At 46.4% G+C, this 19,176-nt stretch overlaps 2 protein-coding genes across 5 annotated transcripts; one reads left to right on the top strand and one right to left on the bottom strand.

Annotated features, from left to right (window-relative positions):
* Positions 1-7,929: 7,929 nt before the first annotated feature.
* LOC119012784 (kelch repeat and BTB domain-containing protein 11-like) lies at positions 7,930-10,215 on the bottom strand. Its single transcript, XM_037086933.1, has 2 exons — positions 8,601-10,215; positions 7,930-8,439 (listed from the first exon to the last, which is right to left on the bottom strand). Exon 1 carries the CDS (start codon positions 9,859-9,861, stop codon positions 8,692-8,694), a length of 1,170 nt encoding a protein of 389 aa, XP_036942828.1. The 5' UTR covers positions 9,862-10,215; the 3' UTR covers positions 7,930-8,439; positions 8,601-8,691.
* Positions 10,216-10,740: 525 nt separating this feature from the next.
* On the top strand, positions 10,741-19,146 carry zbtb25 (zinc finger and BTB domain containing 25). Of its 4 annotated transcripts, XM_037086909.1 has the most exons (5): positions 13,886-14,353; positions 14,681-14,742; positions 15,277-15,364; positions 15,489-15,669; positions 16,010-19,146. In XM_037086909.1, exons 3-5 carry the CDS (start codon positions 15,313-15,315, stop codon positions 17,208-17,210), a joined length of 1,434 nt encoding a protein of 477 aa, XP_036942804.1. In that variant the 5' UTR covers positions 13,886-14,353; positions 14,681-14,742; positions 15,277-15,312; the 3' UTR covers positions 17,211-19,146. The 4 variants fall into 4 exon arrangements, with proteins under 4 accessions (XP_036942805.1, XP_036942806.1, XP_036942807.1 ...); XM_037086910.1 differs by lacking the exons at positions 13,886-14,353; positions 14,681-14,742; positions 15,277-15,364 and adding an exon at positions 10,741-10,864; XM_037086911.1 differs by lacking the exons at positions 13,886-14,353; positions 14,681-14,742; positions 15,277-15,364 and adding an exon at positions 12,966-13,121.
* The last annotated feature ends 30 nt before the right edge of the window (positions 19,147-19,176 follow it).

Genomic DNA, 19,176 nt, shown 5'->3' with positions numbered 1-19,176 from the left:
CAGTTTGTTAATATAAAGCTCTAACCTTAGTTCTTGAATGTCCCATGTCCTTTTTGGTTCCTGAACCCTCCATGGCTGTTATTCTGCGCTCATGTGATGTTTTCTTATTTCAGCATTGTCAAAACTTTTATTTCGGTAGGGCTCTTCTGGAAACATGTGAGCTTCCTGATGATGAACCATCAGTGTTTAGTTCAGTTGGTAGAGCGGGCGTCCAATGTGTGGAGGCCCTGCTGTGGACCCGGGCTAGATTCCCAGCCTGGGTCCCTTTGCTGCATGTCACTCCCCCTCTCTCTAACCCTGTTTCCTATCACCCTCTTCAGCTGTACTGTCAATAAAGCCATAAAAGCCAAAGGTCCTCCACCCTGTAGTCCTGATGGACCAGGCGAGGTAAAAATTGCATTTAAAAACAAGTAAAAACATTAAGAAACAAACATTAAACCAAGTAGGCTAAAATAGAAAAGCTTTAAAAGAAACAAGACTGTAGAATAAAAGTCACAATGCAGTTCAAAGACTTTAATTGCCTCAGTTAAAAGCAGTGGCAAAAAGAAATGTTGATTTAAAAGAGGTGAGAGTTAGGGGGTTCCAGATATGTGGCGCATAATAACTGAAAGCTGCTGTTCCATGTTTAGTTCTGACTCTGGGGACTGAAAGCAGACCGGTACCTGACAATCTCAGAGGTCTGGATGGTTCATAATGTGGCAGCAGATCAGAAATGTATTTTGGCCTGAAACCATTTAGGGCTTTATAAACCAACAGTAGGATTTTGAAATCTATTCTTTGATAGACAGGAAGACAGTGTAAAGATCTAAGAACAGAGTGATGTGATCTATTTTTTTGGTTCTTGTTTGGACTCGAGCAGCAGCGTTCTGAATCAGTTGCAACTGTCTGATGGAGTTCTTAGGGAGTCCTGTAAAGAAACCATTACAGTAGTTGAGTCTGCTGAAGATAAATGCATGAACAAGTTTCTCCAAATTCTGCCGAGACAGAAGTCCTCTTATCCTGGATATATTCTTCAGGTGATAGTAGGGTTAGAGTTAGTAACTGTCTTAATATGGCTGCTGAAATTCAGGTCTGAGTCCATAATTACACCAAGGTTTCTGGCTTGGTCTGGAGTTTCCAACATTACAGACTGAAGCTGAGCAGAGACTTTTAGCCGTTCTTCCTTGGATCCAAAAAGAGTTATTTCAGTCTTGTCTTTGTTTAACTGAAGAAAACTCTGACATCCAATCATCGATTTGTTCAATGCATCTACTCAGGGTATGTATGGGATTATAGTCCCCTGGTGTTATGGTTATATAGATTTATGTGTCATCTGCAAAACTATGGTAGCAAATTTCATTGTTTTCCATCATCTGAGCTAGAGGGAGCATATAAATGTTGAATAGTAGAGGCCCCAGAATGGAGCCCTGGGGTACTCCACTTGTCATTTTCATCCATTCAGATGTGTAATTACCAATAGACATAAAGTAATCTCTCTCATTTAGATAAGATTTAAACCACTTTAGTGTTGTACCAGAGAGTCCAACACAGTTTTCTAGTAGGTCCAGTAGTATATTATGGTCGACCGTGTCAAACGCAGCACTGAGATCCAGTAATAATAAGACTGAGATTTTTCAGCTGTCTGTGTTTGAATGAATGTCACTGAGGACTGCCTTGACTTTTTCAATTCTAAATTAAAAATGTGAAGTCTCTCTTTATAAATGTCAAAATGAACCTGGAGATTTGTTTTTCGACACCTGCGCTCAGCTTTTTGACATTCCCTTTTTCCATCTTGACTAGCGTGGTGTTTCTCCAAGGAGAATTTTTCTTACCAGAGACCTTCACTTTAGTGGGTGCAAAGGCATTCATGACATTTTGGAATTGAAATGATTTACAAGGTCATTGACAGAAAACCTGGTGAGGGGGGTGTGGAGGAGACAGCCTCGATGAATATGTCACCAGTGTTTTCAGTGATGTATCGCTTTGAGACAACCTCAGTTTAAAAATTTGTGTACACAGATACATCACTCTCAAAGAAAACACAGTAATGGTCAGAGAGAGCAACATCAGATACCAGAACCTTAGAAATGTTCAGACCCTTTGAGGTAACTAAGTCCAGAATGTGACCCCTGTTGTGTGTGGGCTGTGTCACGTGCTGAGTGAGTCCAAAGTTATCAAGGACACAGCACAGTTCTTTAGTCCATCTGTCCTCAGGCTTGTTAACATGGATGTTAATGTCACCAACAGTTAACACACAATCAAAGTCAGTGCAGATAAGAGACAGTAACTCAACAAGGTCATCAAAGAAATCCATACAGTATTTAGGTGGCCAGTAGATGTTAAGAAATATAGCTTGAGAAGATGAGTTTCCTGAAGAGCAACATATTCAAAAGAAGTAAATCTTCCATAAAACATCTGCTTGCATTTGAGTATCTCACTAAACAGAATACTAACACCTCCTTTTTTATGCATTCTAGTTTCATTTATGAAAGAGAAGTTTGGGGGACTTGATTCAATGTGAACAGCTGCACTGTTATCCTGGTCTAAGTTTCAGTTAAAAACTAAGATAAGATTATGTTTGATGATAAAATCATGTATTAAGGAAGATTTTCTTGCCAGAGACCTGATGTTTAATAGAGATACAATTACAATATCAAAACCAACTGCGCAATTTTTTGCGACAGTTATTGGCTGACGAGGAATGTGAGCTAAATTGAATGGATTGGCAGATTTAGTCCGGCATTGCCTGTATTTTATCAAATTCGCATTTTTTCTATTACCTATAAGCACAGGAATTGAGGAGGCTGCCTGAACTCAACGGGGCTCTGGCTTTTCTCGGGGGAAAACAGTAGTGGTATCAACTTCATAGCCCAGACCCGGCACATATCAGTAAGCATTGTGTCAGCATGGACAGGATGTGCTCCACTGTTTTCAGACTGTAGAGACAGAGGATAATTCAGAGGAGGTGGAGGGGCACGATGACATTTTGGCAATGGCTGTTTCAATTGATTTGGATGTGGTATGAGTTTGAGTCCAAAATTGACAAGCTTTTTCATCTCATCCATAAAGTCCAGGAGGGGGAGAGGCTGAGGCTGGCTGGAGAGGGTGGAGAGTTGGTTGGGGTTGGTGGAGCATGGATGTTCCCTCTTGTTGCGACTGGGGGGAACTCCTCCTTTGGGTGGTGAAGATGGCAGCAGGGACTCCTCCTCCTGGCACAGCTGACTTGTCAGTTCGGAGCTTATCTTAGGCAGTAGTGGTTCTCCCTCCGAGGGCTGTCTCCTCAGTCGTTTTGGTTTGTCTCGCCTGCTGTCCTTGGAAGGATGAACTGGTGTGTGGTGCACTGAGTAGAAAATGTTGGAGGTTAACAACCTTACTCCTGACTCATTAAGGCAGAATCCATCTGCCTTAAAGAGATGGGAAACTGTCAATAAAGTTCACCGACTGAGCGCCATATGTAGCTTTGAGCCGTTTGTTCAACATCAACCACCTGCTGAATCTCTCATCACCTCTTCAGACAGTCGGTAGAGGGCCAACCTAACCCTAACCCTGACACACACCACAGTGTGGACAGACTTTGTTCAACAGATCAGTGAAGTCGTGTTTCAATCCCTCAGATCGTTGCTTCACAGCATCACAGGCTCCTGGGTGTAAGATGAGAGATTTCTCTGTTGGATGATCAGCAACGATGTCTAAAAAATTTTCTGAGATGTCAGATCATATCGTTGGTAAAACAGAGTACTTTGGTGTTCTTCTTGCTGCAAAAGCTGTTTACCTCCTTCACAGCAACATCACCCACAATCAGTGTTTGTGGCCCAGACATCAGCTCTCTCTGTGGCCTTTTACTTTTCGATTTGGTCTCTTATCTCTCCTTGTTCATGGACAGAGAGCTTGCAAGGTCTTGACATTAGCTGCTAATAGGCTTGTGCTACTTTGTAGGCCTCGTTCTGAAAGTATTGAGTTCTGAAAAAACAGAGAAATAAGGCAACAGCAGCTGCTGCCTGTAATCTCTCAGTAAAGAAAAAGAATAACAGTGGAAAAGAAAGCAAGCAGAAGTGAGAGCCAGCAAAAGTGTCTGCACCCGAGCAGATATAGGAAGGAAAAGTAACTAATATAAACATTAACTTGTACTGTGAACACTTTACTTCACTTTGGCTCTGATGCAGCATGTAATCTGTAAAGTAGTAACGAAAGTAATCAGACAAATGGAGTGGAAGTATTAAGCAACAAAAAATGTAAATACTGTGTTCTGTCTCTCTGTCTTCTGTTGTCTCTCAGTGTTCTGTTGTATCTCTGTGTTCTGTTGTCTCTCAGTGTTCTGTCTCTCAGTGTTCTGTTGTCTCTCAGTGTTCTGCTGCCCTCCAGTGTTCTGTTGTCTCTCAGTGTTCTGTTGTATCTCAGTGTTCTGTTGTCTCTCAGTGTTCTGTCTCTCAGTGTTCTGTTGTCTCTCAGTGTTCTGTTGTCTCTCAGTGTTCTGCTGCCCTCCAGTGTTCTGTTGTCTCTCAGTGTTCTGTTGTATCTCTGTGTTCTGTTGTCTCTCAGTGTTCTGCTGCCCTCCAGTGTTCTGTTGTCTCTCAGTGTTCTGTTGTCTCTCAGTGTTCTGTTGTCTCTCAGTGTTCTGCTGCCCTCCAGTGTTCTGTTGTCTCTCAGTGTTCTATTGTTTCTCAGTGTTCTGTCTCTCTGTGTTCTGTTGTCTCTCAGTGTTCTGTCTCTCTGTGTTCTGTTGTCTCTCTCTGTTCTGTTGTCTCTCTGTGTTCTGTTGTCTCTCGGTGTTCTGTCTCTCTGTGTTCTGTTGTCTCTCAGTGTTCTGTTGTCTCTCGGTGTTCTGTCTCTCTCTGTTCTGTTGTCTCTCAGTGTTCTGTTGTCTCTCAGTGTTCTGTTGTCACTCAGTGTTCTGTTGTCTCTCTGTGTTCTGTTGTCTCTCAGTGTTCTGTTGTCTCTCAGTGTTCTGTTGTCTCTCAGTGTTCTGTCTCTCTCTGTTCTGTTGTCTCTCAGTGTTCTGTTGTCTCTCAGTGTTCTGTCTCTCAGTGTTCTGTTGTCTCTCAGTGTTCTGTTGTCTCTCAGTGTTCTGTCTCTCAGTGTTCTGTTGTCTCTCAGTGTTCTGTTTCTCTCTGTTCTGTTGTCTCTCAGTGTTCTGTTGTCTCTCAGTGTTCTGTCTCTCAGTGTTCTGTTGTCTCTCAGTGTTCTGTTGTCTCTCAGTGGTCTGTCTCTCAGTGTTCTGTTGTCTCTCAGTGTTCTGTCGTCTCTCTGTGTTCTGTTGTCTCTCAGTGTTCTGTCGTCTCTCAGTGTTCTGTTGTCTCTCAGTGTTCTGTTGTATCTCAGTGTTCTGTTGTCTCTCAGTGTTCTGTCTCTCAGTGTTCTGTTGTCTCTCAGTGTTCTGTTGTCTCTCAGTGTTCTGCTGCCCTCCAGTGTTCTGTTGTCTCTCAGTGTTCTGTTGTATCTCTGTGTTCTGTTGTCTCTCAGTGTTCTGCTGCCCTCCAGTGTTCTGTTGTCTCTCAGTGTTCTGTTGTCTCTCAGTGTTCTGTTGTCTCTCAGTGTTCTGCTGCCCTCCAGTGTTCTGTTGTCTCTCAGTGTTCTATTGTTTCTCAGTGTTCTGTCTCTCTGTGTTCTGTTGTCTCTCAGTGTTCTGTCTCTCTGTGTTCTGTTGTCTCTCTCTGTTCTGTTGTCTCTCTGTGTTCTGTTGTCTCTCGGTGTTCTGTCTCTCTGTGTTCTGTTGTCTCTCAGTGTTCTGTTGTCTCTCGGTGTTCTGTCTCTCTCTGTTCTGTTGTCTCTCAGTGTTCTGTTGTCTCTCAGTGTTCTGTTGTCACTCAGTGTTCTGTTGTCTCTCTGTGTTCTGTTGTCTCTCAGTGTTCTGTTGTCTCTCAGTGTTCTGTCTCTCAGTGTTCTGTTGTCTCTCAGTGTTCTGTTGTCTCTCAGTGTTCTGTCTCTCTCTGTTCTGTTGTCTCTCAGTGTTCTGTTGTCTCTCAGTGTTCTGTCTCTCAGTGTTCTGTTGTCTCTCAGTGTTCTGTTGTCTCTCAGTGTTCTGTCTCTCAGTGTTCTGTTGTCTCTCAGTGTTCTGTTTCTCTCTGTTCTGTTGTCTCTCAGTGTTCTGTTTCTCTCTGTTCTGTTGTCTCTCAGTGTTCTGTTTCTCTCTGTTCTGTTGTCTCTCAGTGTTCTGTTGTCTCTCAGTGTTCTGTCTCTCAGTGTTCTGTTGTCTCTCAGTGTTCTGTTGTCTCTCAGTGGTCTGTCTCTCAGTGTTCTGTTGTCTCTCAGTGTTCTGTCGTCTCTCTGTGTTCTGTCGTCTCTCAGTGTTCTGTCGTCTCTCTGTGTTCTGTTGTCTCTCAGTGTTCTGTTGTCTCTCAGTGTTCTGTCTCTCAGTGTTCTGTCTCTCAGTGTTCTGTTGTCTCTCAGTGTTCTGTTGTCTCTCAGTGTTCTGTCTCTCTCTGTTCTGTTGTCTCTCAGTGTTCTGTTGTCTCTCAGTGTTCTGTCTCTCAGTGTTCTGTTGTCTCTCAGTGTTCTGTTGTCTCTCAGTGTTCTGTCTCTCAGTGTTCTGTTGTCTCTCAGTGTTCTGTTTCTCTCTGTTCTGTTGTCTCTCAGTGTTCTGTTGTCTCTCAGTGTTCTGTCTCTCAGTGTTCTGTTGTCTCTCAGTGTTCTGTCTCTCAGTGTTCTGTTGTCTCTCAGTGTTCTGTCGTCTCTCTGTGTTCTGTTGTCTCTCAGTGTTCTGTCGTCTCTCTGTGTTCTGTTGTCTCTCAGTGTTCTGTTGTCTCTCAGTGTTCTGTCTCTCAGTGTTCTGTCTCTCAGTGTTCTGTTGTCTCTCAGTGTTCTGTCGTCTCTCTGTGTTCTGTTGTCTCTCAGTGTTCTGTCGTCTCTCTGTGTTCTGTTGTCTCTCAGTGTTCTGTTGTCTCTCAGTGTTCTGTCTCTCAGTGTTCTGTTGTCTCTCAGTGTTCTGTCGTCTCTCTGTGTTCTGTTGTCTCTCAGTGTTCTGTCGTCTCTCTGTGTTCTGTCGTCTCTCAGTGTTCTGTTGTCTCTCAGTGTTCTGTCTCTCAGTGTTCTGTTGTCTCTCAGTGTTCTGTTGTCTCTCTGTGTTCTGTTGTCTCTCTGTGTTCTGTTGTCTCTCAGTGTTCTGTCTCTCAGTGTTCTGCTGCCCTCCAGTGTTCTGTTGTCTCTCAGTGTTCTGTCTCTCAGTGTTCTGTCTCTCAGTGTTCTGTTGTCTCTCTGTGTTCTGTTGTCTCTCTGTGTTCTGTCTCTCAGTGTTCTGTTGTCTCTCAGTGTTCTGTCTCTCAGTGTTCTGTTGTCTCTCTGTGTTCTGTTGTCTCTCTGTGTTCTGTCTCTCAGTGTTCTGTTGTCTCTCAGTGTTCTGTCTCTCAGTGTTCTGTCTCTCAGTGTTCTGTTGTCTCTCTGTGTTCTGTTGTCTCTCTGTGTTCTGTTGTCTCTCAGTGTTCTGTTGTCTCAGTGTTTTTGAGGTGCCAGCGAGGTTTTGTGAAACTAACGGTTCCTGTGTGTGCTCAGCTGCTCAGCTGTGGGCTGGTGGTGAAATCCTCCCTGACTTCCCGTCTCAAGCTGAATCAAATCAAACCACAGAAACACTTTAAGTTTGTCTGCACATCAATTAAAGGCAGCTTCAGTGTGAACCAGCAGGATGAAGCCTGACTGGAGGATCTGATGTGTGTGTGTGTGTGTGTGTGTGTGTGTGTGTGTGTGTGTGTGTGTGAGAGAGAGAGTGTGATGTGCCACTATTAACTTGTTTTATAGAGAAACTAAATGGTTTCATATCATAAATTCACATTATTTTATTGATCAGACTGATCAATACTGTGATTGACACACTGCTCCATGTTACATCTGAGTTATCTGAAAGTTAAACTGTGTTATCAACTGAACTCTCACATGTTCAGTTTATAAACATGAATCTGGACTCTGAGCTTCTGCATCAGTACCAACAGTCCAGTGATACAAAGTAACTCTGACTCGTGGTTCTGCTCATCAGAACTTTTATTTCAGTGAACTACATGAACACTTAACTGCATTTACGTCCCGTTCAAACTGGATCTTGGAGGCTTTTGGACGTTTTTTTCTTTCACATATAACAATTTGTTATGGTTTTAAATCAAAACCTCCCAGCATGCATTTCTTCTGCTGGACTTGTTATTTCATTGAGGCACAAACAAAGATCTGGTTGTTTGCAGTCAAACAGAAAAGTTTGCCATGATGGACGGGTTCTCTGCAGCATGCTGCGTTCTCATTGGTCAGTTAGTCACCGTGTGGTTGGTCAGAGTCCAGTATGAGTCCTTGGGAGGTTCTGGTCCATCCTCAGGTCAGTCTGGACTCATGAGGACACACGACAGGAGAGTAATCTGATTACCCCCATAAATGACATTCAGATGGACTCTGGTGAGATCATCGACAGGCCTCCAGACTCTGAACCAGACTCTGGTTCTGGCAGTCCACTACTGGACAGGAAGAGGAAACATTCTCTGCTCCGCCCTGTCAAAATAAAGTTCCTCACATGAAGAAATAAAGGCAGCTGACAGGATTTTAAACAAACTTATCAAATAATTCAACTTTTGTTTCGATTCGTTAGAAAGAGAATTAATGTGAATCATCAAACTGCATCAACTCAGCCGATTGAGTCCAGCGGCTCTCACGTTCAGATGTTCCGTCCCATCTGCAGCAACAAGTTATAAAACGAACCGGACTGGAACCAAAAGGCACGCTGTGTTCTTATCCCGGATTGACTCATTTGCTCCGGTCCAGTGAGAGGACGAAGGGCACCAGGGCCCCTCTGGCCTCTGCGGGGGCGGGCAGCACCTCCGCCAGGAAGCCTTCCCGCTCTTCCCGAACCTCGAACTGCAGCGTCTGGCTTCGGTTCACGCAGTAGATCCGGTCCTCCAGCACCGCGCAGCGGAACGGCAGCGGGTTGCGGAGCGGGAAGGACGCACCGCCGTGCCACACCTTCACTACCGTGTTGTACTTGTACACGTTCACCCCCGCGCGCTCCCGGTCCACGTCAAAGCGATACACGAGGCTGCGGTGCGCCACCATGTCCGTGGACCGCCGGCGGCTCTCGTTGAACGGACATTCCTCCCACTCGTCCCTGCGGGAGTCGTACCGCAGCAGGCGGTAGAAGAGCGAGCCGCCGGACACGAACAGCTCGCCGCCGCACGACGTCGCCTCGTGTGCAACGGCGAAGGAGCCTTTAGGCAGCGGAGCCACCGGACTCCACCTGTCCGCACGCGGGTCGTAGCGCTCCACAGTGAACAGACACTCCCCCCCGACGGCGAACAGGTACCCGTCCATGGAGACGAGCCTGAGCTGGCAGCGGGGCTGGCTGAGCGGGCGGGTCTGGCTCCAGGATCCGGTCAGCGGGTTGTAGCAGAAGACCCGGTCCGACGCCTTGGAGCGGCCGTCCCCCTGCGCGCTCATGCCCCCCGCCACGAACAGGTAGTTGTACAGGGTGCACATCCCGGAGCCTCTGGCCGGGATGTCCTCCGGCAGGCTGGTCAGCACCTCCCACTGCCGGCGCTCCGGGTGGAGGCAGAATACCCGCCGCTGGCTGGAGTCCTCCGGGGCGGCCAGCAGCGGGCTCTGTGGCCGGCTGTCCTCCCGGCTCCCCCCGCGCTCCAATACATCGCAGGTCTCGGCCACCGCCAGCATCTTGGTCCCCTCCATCCTCCGGGCCAGAATGTGCTCCCTCTCCCCCGCGCTGAGCCGGCCGAACACGCCGGGGGTCCGCAGCACAGTCAGGTAGTGGTCGCTCATGTACCGGTACAGCCGCTCCTTCTGCTCCTCCGCGCCGCTCCTCTTGGCTTTTGTCAGCAGCTCGTAGCAGTTCTCTGCGCTGATCTGCGGCCACATCTCTGCATCCGCCGAGCCGAGGTGTGGGCTCAGACCCGCACCGGCCTCCATTTGTTCCGGGTTCAACGTGGATCAGATCGATCCGGGTGCTGTCAGAGACAATTGTGCGTCTGGAGATCCAGACTGCTCTCAGTACCCGCCCCCTCCTTCTCCTCCTTTATTCTCGTTGTTGCTTCAAGTTTTCCTCCCTCCTCCTCCACTCACCGCCCTGATCCTAATTCTGGTCCTGGTCCTGGTCCTGGTCCTGGTTCGCCCCTCCTGTAACAAACCTCCCTTTAGAGACTTCGTCCTGTTCTCCGGGGCGCGGTGGCTGCTGACGCCGGGACTCCCGCCTGCTGTGTGGGGAGGTTCGCTGCAGAGCACCCCCCTCCCCTCCCCGGGCACAAAGAGCTCAGTGACCGAGCGGACCGAACACTGGACTCAGTGTTCTGCTGCTGACGCCCTGTGACTCTGCAGGAGAACGGAGGGGAGGCAGCTGGGCCTCAATGGGCCTCTGCGGAACCGGACATGGACCACGACCGAGACCTGCTGCGGCTCAGAACAGAACATGTGGAGACACATTAGGTTCTTCTGCAGTGCTGAAGAAGTAATCTGGTACTGCAGTATTGATACAGAAATACTTGTAAAGTACCAAAGTAACAGTGATGGAATGTAACGAAGTAATCTCAAACTTTATCTATTGTACTTTTACTCCATTACATTTCTCTGATAACTTTAGATTACATTCTGCATCAGGTATTAATAATGTAATCCATATATGTGTGTATATCTATATATAGGACCCGAGCTTGAGGATGACACAGATACCATCCCACCAGGGTGAGATATTTATTTATTATTTTTATTATTAAGAAACAAGAGGAGAAAATAAAAGAAACATTTTACAGATAAATGTCCGACAGATGTCCGTTTACATGTTTCAAAGGAACAATTCATTCAGTCATGTCAGCGGTTTGTGTTCTGATGGCTCCACCTGCTGTCAGACACGAAGAATCACACCTGCAACAAGTTCTGATCCAATGAACACATCGTCACAGTTCTGGTTCAGTGACAGGTGGGTTTTATAGGCCCCTTCTGAGCCTACGTCACGATTAGGTCACGTGTTCAGCTGGAGGTAAAACAAACCGATTTTGGAGATAACTACAAACATTTGTAGCTCCAGGACTTCATCACCATATAGACACGGTGAACAGACACTGCGGTCACAAGTTGTTCTGGCCTTCTTCTGCGACCCAGAGGCGGCTGTGTGTCTGCTGTGACGACAAAAATAGGTGACACCGCGAGTCACCTGTGTGATTTGATTATCAAAGTGGTTTGACTGCTGCGGTGGGTTTTTTTCCCTCAGTGAATGTGAGTTCAAGTCATGTAACTGTTGTTGTTGTTGTTGTTTTACAAGGGTTCCGGTTCTCCTGTGTGATGCATGTTTACTCAAACAGGGAAAAGACACGAGTACGTGTTTTTGATAAAGGTTTATTAGAGATACACATTCACAGGAAGAGCAACTCTCCATTGTCCTGTTTACAACGTCCTCCGTAACGACCAGCAACTTTGATACAGTGACTGAGGGTCAGACACGTTTAATCAAACAGCAGACCGAACACGTATTAGGTGTGTTTCGACCAGAGAAAACCTGAATAAAGAGGCAGATCTGAGGACAGCTACGTCTTCTCTTCCCGTTGTCAACATCTGTTGTAGCTACGGTGACCACAGACGCGTTCAGCTGACGGTCACCAGTTAACATGGACCTGTATTTATCTGAAACACCGGCCATTCAACAGAGGGTAAACCTGTCACGTCGTCCTTCCATTGAGTGCGTGCGTATAGGTTTTTTTAATAACACTCCCAATCCCGTACAGTGAGTGTCTGTACATACTGCGATAAATTCTCACCTTCTTTAGCCATTTTGTGTACGATAACGATAGCCAAACAAGCCTAAACAATACTAGCTAGCTAGCTAGCCACTGTGTTCAAATGTTTCTTCTGCCTCCAGTGATCGCCCCGCCCACCCGGATGTTTACAATCTGTGAAGGCGTCTATTATACATAGCATTTATTATTATTATTATTATTTATGTTTCAGAGCGCTCCAACAAAAATGTCAGAGAAGAAGAAACAGGTGCTGGAAAAGTCACAGACAGGAAGGAAGAGCAGCAAACACACAGTCTCAGTGTTTCAACTGTGGGCCTTGCAGTGTTTCACCTGTTGGCCTTGCAGTGTTTCACCTGTGGGCCTTGCAGTGTTTCACCTGTGGGCCTCGCAGTGTTTCACCTGTGGGCCTTGCAGTGTTTCACCTGTGGGCCTCGCAGTGTTTCACCTGTGGGCCTTGCAGTGTTTCACCTGTTGGCCTTGCAGTGTGTCACCTGTGGGCCTTGCAGTGTTTCACCTGTGGGCCTTGCAGTGTGTAACCTGTGGGCCTCGCAGTGTCTCACCTGTGGGCTTGGCGGTCCTGGATGGGAACAGCTGATAATAAACACCCTACAGAGGAAACACAGATGTGACAGAGGATCAGACACATTGTGTATCTGATAGAAACTTAAGGTAGAACACACTGAGTGAACCAAACTGATCCAGTGTCAGCTGATATGCTCATAATTTGTTCACTGAATACGTCACCACATCTGTTTCTAATCACCAGAAGTGTGAAATATCAACCAGCTGAATGGGATTCAAATGTAACTGTAACTTACACTGAAAGTGTTCAGACCTTAAACTGACTGAGGCCTTAAATGGAGTAAAAACTGAATGAGGTTTGGTGCTGCATCAGTCAGAACCACGACATCATTACTACTAATAAGACTTCTGCTGCTGGTTTACATCTACATGAAGACGTTTGACTCTTTGATCACAGATGTTTAATTTTTACATAAATCATTAAAATGTCTGCAGACACAGAACAGAGTCGTTCAGGAGTCACACGGAAAAACTGACATTTCTTTAAAATGCTCAGAATGTTTTAATGTTATAAAAGCTTCTAAAGATTATCATTAGTTGTAGTAGTATTAGTATTCATTAACAGTGTTGATGACTTTGACACGGATTATCTTTATATCATTGTTAATGTAATAACCGGATCACTGGAACAAGCGCAATGTCTATGTTTATTATATTTATGTATTTTTGTGTTTGATTGAGCATAAACCGATCAATCAGGCCGTTATTGATCACTGATCACACGTCGGTGGGTGACACAGTCGGATCACGTGACCAGCCCCTTTGACCCTTCCTCTCGCGAGATCTGACGCGGCTTCTTGCGAGATCATCTGCAGCAACAAATCGACTCCCGCACCTGAAGACAATCTGAACATTTCTGCGGTAAGACACCGACAAACGGCCCACGGGCACGGCGCGCGCGCACAGCACGGACACACAGAGGGTGTGTGCGGCGCGGACAGGCGTGAGCACGCGTCTGTGTGCGTGTAGATGAATGAGGACGTGCGTGTGTCTGAATGTGAATGAGGCAGAGGATGGAGGAGGCTGCAGCCGCGCGGGCGCGACACTACGATGTGCACACGCGGGGCGGTATTGTTTGGACGCGCAGGGGTCCGGCTTCCGGTCTGCTGGATCAGACGATGTATGTGTGTGTGTGTGTGCGTGTGTGTGTGTGTGACCTTCAGTGAGGTCACAGGTCAGCTGCTGACCTCGTGCCCACCTGTCCCTGTGGGCGGAGCCTGGTGGAGGTGGTGTGAGGTTCCTGCAGGTGGAGGTCTGAAACTGCTGGTCATGATAAGTATCAAAGTTTTAGTCACAGCGGTTGCTAAGTGACAGAGGGGTGACTGATTAGTGATTGATAACTGATTGCCGTGTCTTCAATATGACACATATGACACTCTGATTGGCTGATTCCACACCTGAAACTCTCTGAACAACAAGAGAAGAAGAAAAATCTTCTTTAAAGTCAAAATTACAAGATGCCTGTGGACATTATGAGTCAACTATGACTCCCAGGGTGCATTTAAGCAACACACGTCCAATCAGAGAGCTTCGAACTCTCTGACTGGACATCGAAGATTAAAATGTAGTCACTAATTTCTGGTCAAATTCAGTAACCATGGAACTGTGTTTTGCATCTGATTCCCTCCATGGTGACGGCTGCTGAGCATCATGGTTACTGTAGTTTTGAACAGAGTGATTTAAAGTGGAGGGAGACGGTGGAGATCCCCCTTCATGATAAAAACAAAGTCAGAAAGTGTTCAAGATGACATCGATAATTGTCTGTTATTGATCCAGAATCAGAATCATCAAATCGAAACAAGGAGCTAAAAGAGGCTCAAACAATTCAGAGCTGCAGTTCATCAGCACCAGACACATTTTACTGTCACTGACTTTTTATTTATTTTTTATATCATTATTAATATATATGTTTTTTGATATAACTCACAGGTGTGAATAATCATAGTCGTTAATCTCAGTCTGAGTGGTCCGGTGCTCAAAACCCAGCAGCCAAACGGCCATATGTACCTGCAGCAGCTAGAGGTCTGAGCTGCAGGTGGAGTTCGGAGCTGCAGGTGGAGGTCGGAGCTGCAGTGGGCGTGTTGGTGGAGGAGGTGTGGTCAGGTGACATGTTCTCTGTAGAACGGGAGTGTGACGTTAAAGAGTTCCCAGCACACGTCTGAGCTTAGATAACTTTGTAATGAACAGCTAGGTACAGATGTTCAACGGTTAGCATGTGTTGCCTCATTCAGTGTGTGTTACTGAGTTATAACTTTACCCGTTCAGCTTTGCTCTATTCTCATGTTTCACCACTCGGTGTCAATGTTGTTATTTTACCTGTAGATGAAGGTTAGATGCTCGTTATCATGATGCTTTGTCCTGTTTCATGTACCGTTACCTTTCTGATGATGTTGGTCGTTAACAGAATGATTTATTTTCAGCCATCAGCTGCTCATCAGTCAGCTCAGAAAGTGAAATCATCATTTTCAACAAGAACTTTTGGGTTAGTTTGGACGTTGAAGCTCACGTCTCCTCTCCACACAGTTTTCATGTCAGACTTTACGCTCTGACTTCAGACAGAACTAACACAGAGGTCCTGGTCCAGTGTGAAGTATTAGCGGTGCTAATATATATATATATATTGTCCTTGACTCAGTTGTTGTTGTGGTTTCTCACATAGGATTGGATGATGAGATATTAAACTGACAACATTTCCTTCCATTTTGGAAGCAAGCTAGCTATTACCTGCAACTGTGACATCAGCTGTAACAAAGGATTTAATTGGTTTAAACTTGCTGCTTTCAGACATATTAAAGGTTTCCATGCTTGTATAAAGTCACTGCAGCAAATATCACAGAACAGTCAAGCAGCAAAACTAAAAGCTGTAGTTACAAACATGACAGGACCGAGGAAACTCGCCAAAGGAATCAGAATTAAACTTTCATCTCTTCAGACAGCTCTGATGGAGCTCAGGATTTCATGGCAGCTTGTTTCATATGATTTAAATACTTGTCATTTTTGTTGTTTCTGAAAACAGTTCACTGGATACGAATGTGGCCGGGATCTCAGCTTTATGTTAATGAAGAGCAACCAAAGCAATGTCACGCTTGGAAACGCAATGCAACGTAATGGATGTTACGGATGTTAGAATCGTAACTTAATCAGACCTGAACACGCTGACATGAAACACATTTCTAGATGAGTGTTACTCTCCATCAGAGGATGACATGTTGTGTTGTGTGTTTGCAGAGTGGGTCATGGAGGTGTCGTCTCACAGCCTCTTCCTGCTGCAGCAGCTCAATGTTCAGAGAGAATTCGGCTTCCTGTGTGACTGCACCGTCGCCATCGGAAACGTCTACTTCAAAGCTCACCGTGCTGTGCTCGCCGCCTTCTCCAATTACTTCAAGATGATCTTCATCCACCAGTCCAGGTCATTTTTTTTGGTTTCTTACAGATCGTTGACTCAGCTTCAGTTTTGTGGTTTTAATGTGGATGATCATGTGGACAGCTAGTTTATCTAATGTCACGACAGTTTGAGGTAAACAGTAAAAACACAGGACCGTGAGCTCACATGTATTTGATCATCCAAGAACTATCTGCAGAATGAAGTCAAACAAAAGTCAAGCCAGGCTCAGTGTTTTGCAGATGACTCTGTGTTTCTCTGCTCTGTGCATCAACAGAGAGGTCTGAAGGTCCTGAGCGTCCTGATGCAGGGCAAACAAACACTGTTGGTTCTGTTGACACTGACATATTTGTTTGTCTGTCCTCAGTGAGTGTATAAAGATCCAGCCCACAGACATCCAGCCAGACGTCTTCAGCTACCTGCTGCACATCATGTACACCGGCATGTGTCCCAAGCAGCCCGTGGATCAGAGCCGGCTGCAGGAAGGCATCAAGTTCCTTCATGCCTACCAGCTGTGCCGGAAACCTGGCGAAGGCGCCACCGACACCACCACTGACGTGGTACGGATGTCCAACCTGTATGGCATCCAGATATCCTCCCAGCTGGCAAATAAGGAGGCGGGCGGTGTCCCCAAGTCCACAACAGTGTCCTGCGGGGCCCCTGATGATGGATGCTCCTCCAGCCGGGGGGGGCGGTCCCACTCCCAGCTATCCCTCGCCGTTGGACTGGAGGGGGTCCCATCAGACCGCCAGGCCTCAACGCTACGCAACGTTTGCTCCGTTGCGTCTGGAGACGACTCAGACATCTCGACTCGCATCAAGCAGGAGCGGCTGGAGGAGGAGGAGGGTGAGGATGGTGAGAGGGAGGAGGGTCAGGGGGTGGGGTCTCCATCTCCAGCTCAGGGCAGCAGTCCCAGTCAGAGCCTCCTGTTCAAAGACCGGCCTCTGGTCCTGCTGTGTCCACGATGTGGAGAACGCTGTTCTTCCCCCGAGGGCCTGCGAGAGCACCTGTTCAGCCACGCCCTCGACCCCACCCGCCTGATGGAGGGATTGTCGCAGAGTGGCGAGCTAGATGCCGGCGTGGAGGAGGGGCCTCCAGGGGGCCAGGAGCAACTGGATGCAGGATGTCTGGAGGAGGCTCTGAGGCAGAGTCAGGCACTCGCCAACCAGCTGGCTGCAGAGCTGCGGAGGAGCCGGGGGGATGGAGGAGGAGAAGGAGGTGGAACCAGCCCGACTCCCGCCGTCCTGCACTCTCGCAAACGTAAGATCGCTTGCGCTGTCTGCAGTCTGCGCTTCGCCCACAAGAGTCAGCTGCAGGAGCACATGTACACACACACTGGCAAGCCGTCACGCTACCACCGCTACAACCGCCTCTGCAGCCAGCTCTTCCAGGCCTCCGCCCACTTCTGCGAGGGTGCCGCAGAGCCTGGGGGCGGGGCCGGGGCCTCTGCCGGCAACGTGACGCTCTCTGAGGAGGCCAACAGGGACACTCAGGACAATGGCAGCTCCTGCTACTCTCTGGACTCTGAGATCTCCCAGGAGAGTGTTGACGGTGTGCATGTCGAGTGATGTCATCAGGTGAACCATGGCAGGTGTTTCACCACCAGGTGCCATGACTGAACACACAGGTGGTTCTGCTCTGAACCTGGTCTCTCAGACTGGACTCTGAGGTTTGTGTTGTCATTGTGTTTCTGTCTCTGCTGCTGTGTGATGGTCTGGTACCTGTGCAGGTGTGTGTGTGTGTGTGTGTGTGTGTGTGTGTGTGTGTGTGTGTGATCATGTGGTTATCAGCTGCCAGGGGATGACTTTGAAATGATCGATCAGTCGACAGAAAATTAATCAGCAGATATTTGAAAACTGTAAAGAATATTTGCTGATCATCTTCTATAAGAATCAGTTTGTTGGTTGAACAAGAGAAAACATGAAGACGTCAGCGTGGATTCATCGATAATCAGAAAATAATCAGCGGATTGATAATAAGTCAGTTCATCATGAACATTGCATCCTGTTTGTTTCATCGGTTCATGTTTGTTTCTGTGTAAACTGACACTGTGTTGAATCCGGATCTTCCACGCTCAATAGCAGACAGTGAACACCTCTGAGGAAGACACACGTTGAAATGTCGGACTGTTCCTTTAATGTACCATCAGTGTGACACCAGACTGTCTGTAGATCAGTTTTAGTGCCTTTGTCTGCTCGTTTGTGTTGTTTCCATCAAAGCTTCACGACAATCTGATATGAACTGTGTAAGACGATCACTGATGCTCGATTTCTTCTGTCTGGGTCGGAAAACCGAAGCTCGACTGAACTTCTGTTAAAGGATCGTTCCACTGTTTCACTAAAGAAGTCCTGCTAACATTTCTGATCGTTCTGCGCTTTATAGATTAATGTATCGTATTGACCCGAATATAGAACAAGATTTTTTTTTGATGAAAATAATGTAAAGAAGTGAGGTCATCTTATAACTGGGGTCTAACCGTTTACACATGCTGATAGTTGTCTGGGGTCGCTACACTACCGCAACGGCAGAGGGCGGCAGCTTATGGTAGAGACATCACTGACACTGTGGCTGGGGTCATCTGTCAATCACAGTGGAGAAGTGACAGGAGATGAAAAATGGAGAGGCGCTGTGATTGTACAGAGCAAAGTGGATCAAACGTGGGGCAAGTTTACAGACATCTGAGGCGGAGCTATGATGCTAATTTTAAGATAATGGTGGTCAATGCTGCAGAGGCGTCAAACAACTGTCAGCCAGCCAAGAAATATGGAGTTACCGAGTGTAACGTCTGAAGATGGTGGGTCCAAAAAGACCGTTTGAAAAACGCTAACAGTAAGAGAAAAGCTTATCGTGGTCCTCAAAGCGGCCGCTTCCAAGAGATTTAAAGGAGGGTATGTGAGTTTGTCATTGAGAAATGAAACAAAGGCATGCCCATTACCATTAATTATTCAAATGTATTTAAACAAAGTCAATTTTGGTAATCAGAATCTTTTTCTGAGAAGAGGAGTCGTCTAATAATCAGGGTCGTCCTATATTCGGGTCAATACGATAGTTGGTTTCAGTTCCTCTTCACACTAAACACACAGTTCGATGTGACTTAGAAAACTAAAACGCCACAATAAACAATTAAAATGTCTGAAATACGTCTAAATGAAAAGGGAATTGAAATATAATGATGATAAAAATGTTTAGAATAATGATCGTCAGCGTGCTGCTGGTTCGATGTCAGTCGACTTGTAATTAAAGAAACAGAGTACTACAGTATAACTTTATTTTGAAAGGGGAACAATAAAAACAGTGTAATGGTCCTTAAACTGGAGGTGGTCAGGTGACCAACGTTCATTGATCAGAACCTCCCTGTTGAGATATTATTGATTATTGATTGGTGACTTCATTTTCATTGTGTTTCACTGTAAAAAGAATCCAAACAGGAAGTTTGTGTCGACATGTTTTGTACATAGACGTCTGTTTTTTCATTGATGGAACAATAAAGTTTTGTAAATGAAAGTCTCTATGCACCAATCAGAGCGCAGCTGA

This window comes from Acanthopagrus latus, chromosome 22, assembly GCF_904848185.1.
Source record: "Acanthopagrus latus isolate v.2019 chromosome 22, fAcaLat1.1, whole genome shotgun sequence".
In the NCBI taxonomy this organism is placed as follows: domain Eukaryota; kingdom Metazoa; phylum Chordata; class Actinopteri; order Spariformes; family Sparidae; genus Acanthopagrus; species Acanthopagrus latus.
The sequence above is the reverse complement of the archived record's forward strand: the minus strand, read 5'-3'. Positions and strand labels throughout refer to the sequence as shown.

What these genes read in the sequence shown, in the direction of transcription:
- zbtb25 (XM_037086909.1), top strand. Translation starts at nt 15,313, where the DNA reads ATGTTAATGAAGAGCAACCAAAGCAATGTCACGCTTGGAAACGCAATG. An exon ending in GCTTGGAAACGCAATGCAAC is followed by an intron (nt 15,365 to 15,488) that starts GTAATGGATGTT and finishes GTGTGTTTGCAG; the next exon opens with AGTGGGTCATGGAGGTGTCG. An exon ending in ATCTTCATCCACCAGTCCAG is followed by an intron (nt 15,670 to 16,009) that starts GTCATTTTTTTT and finishes GTCTGTCCTCAG; the next exon opens with TGAGTGTATAAAGATCCAGC.
- LOC119012784 (XM_037086933.1), bottom strand. Translation starts at nt 9,861, where the DNA reads ATGGAGGCCGGTGCGGGTCTGAGCCCACACCTCGGCTCGGCGGATGCA.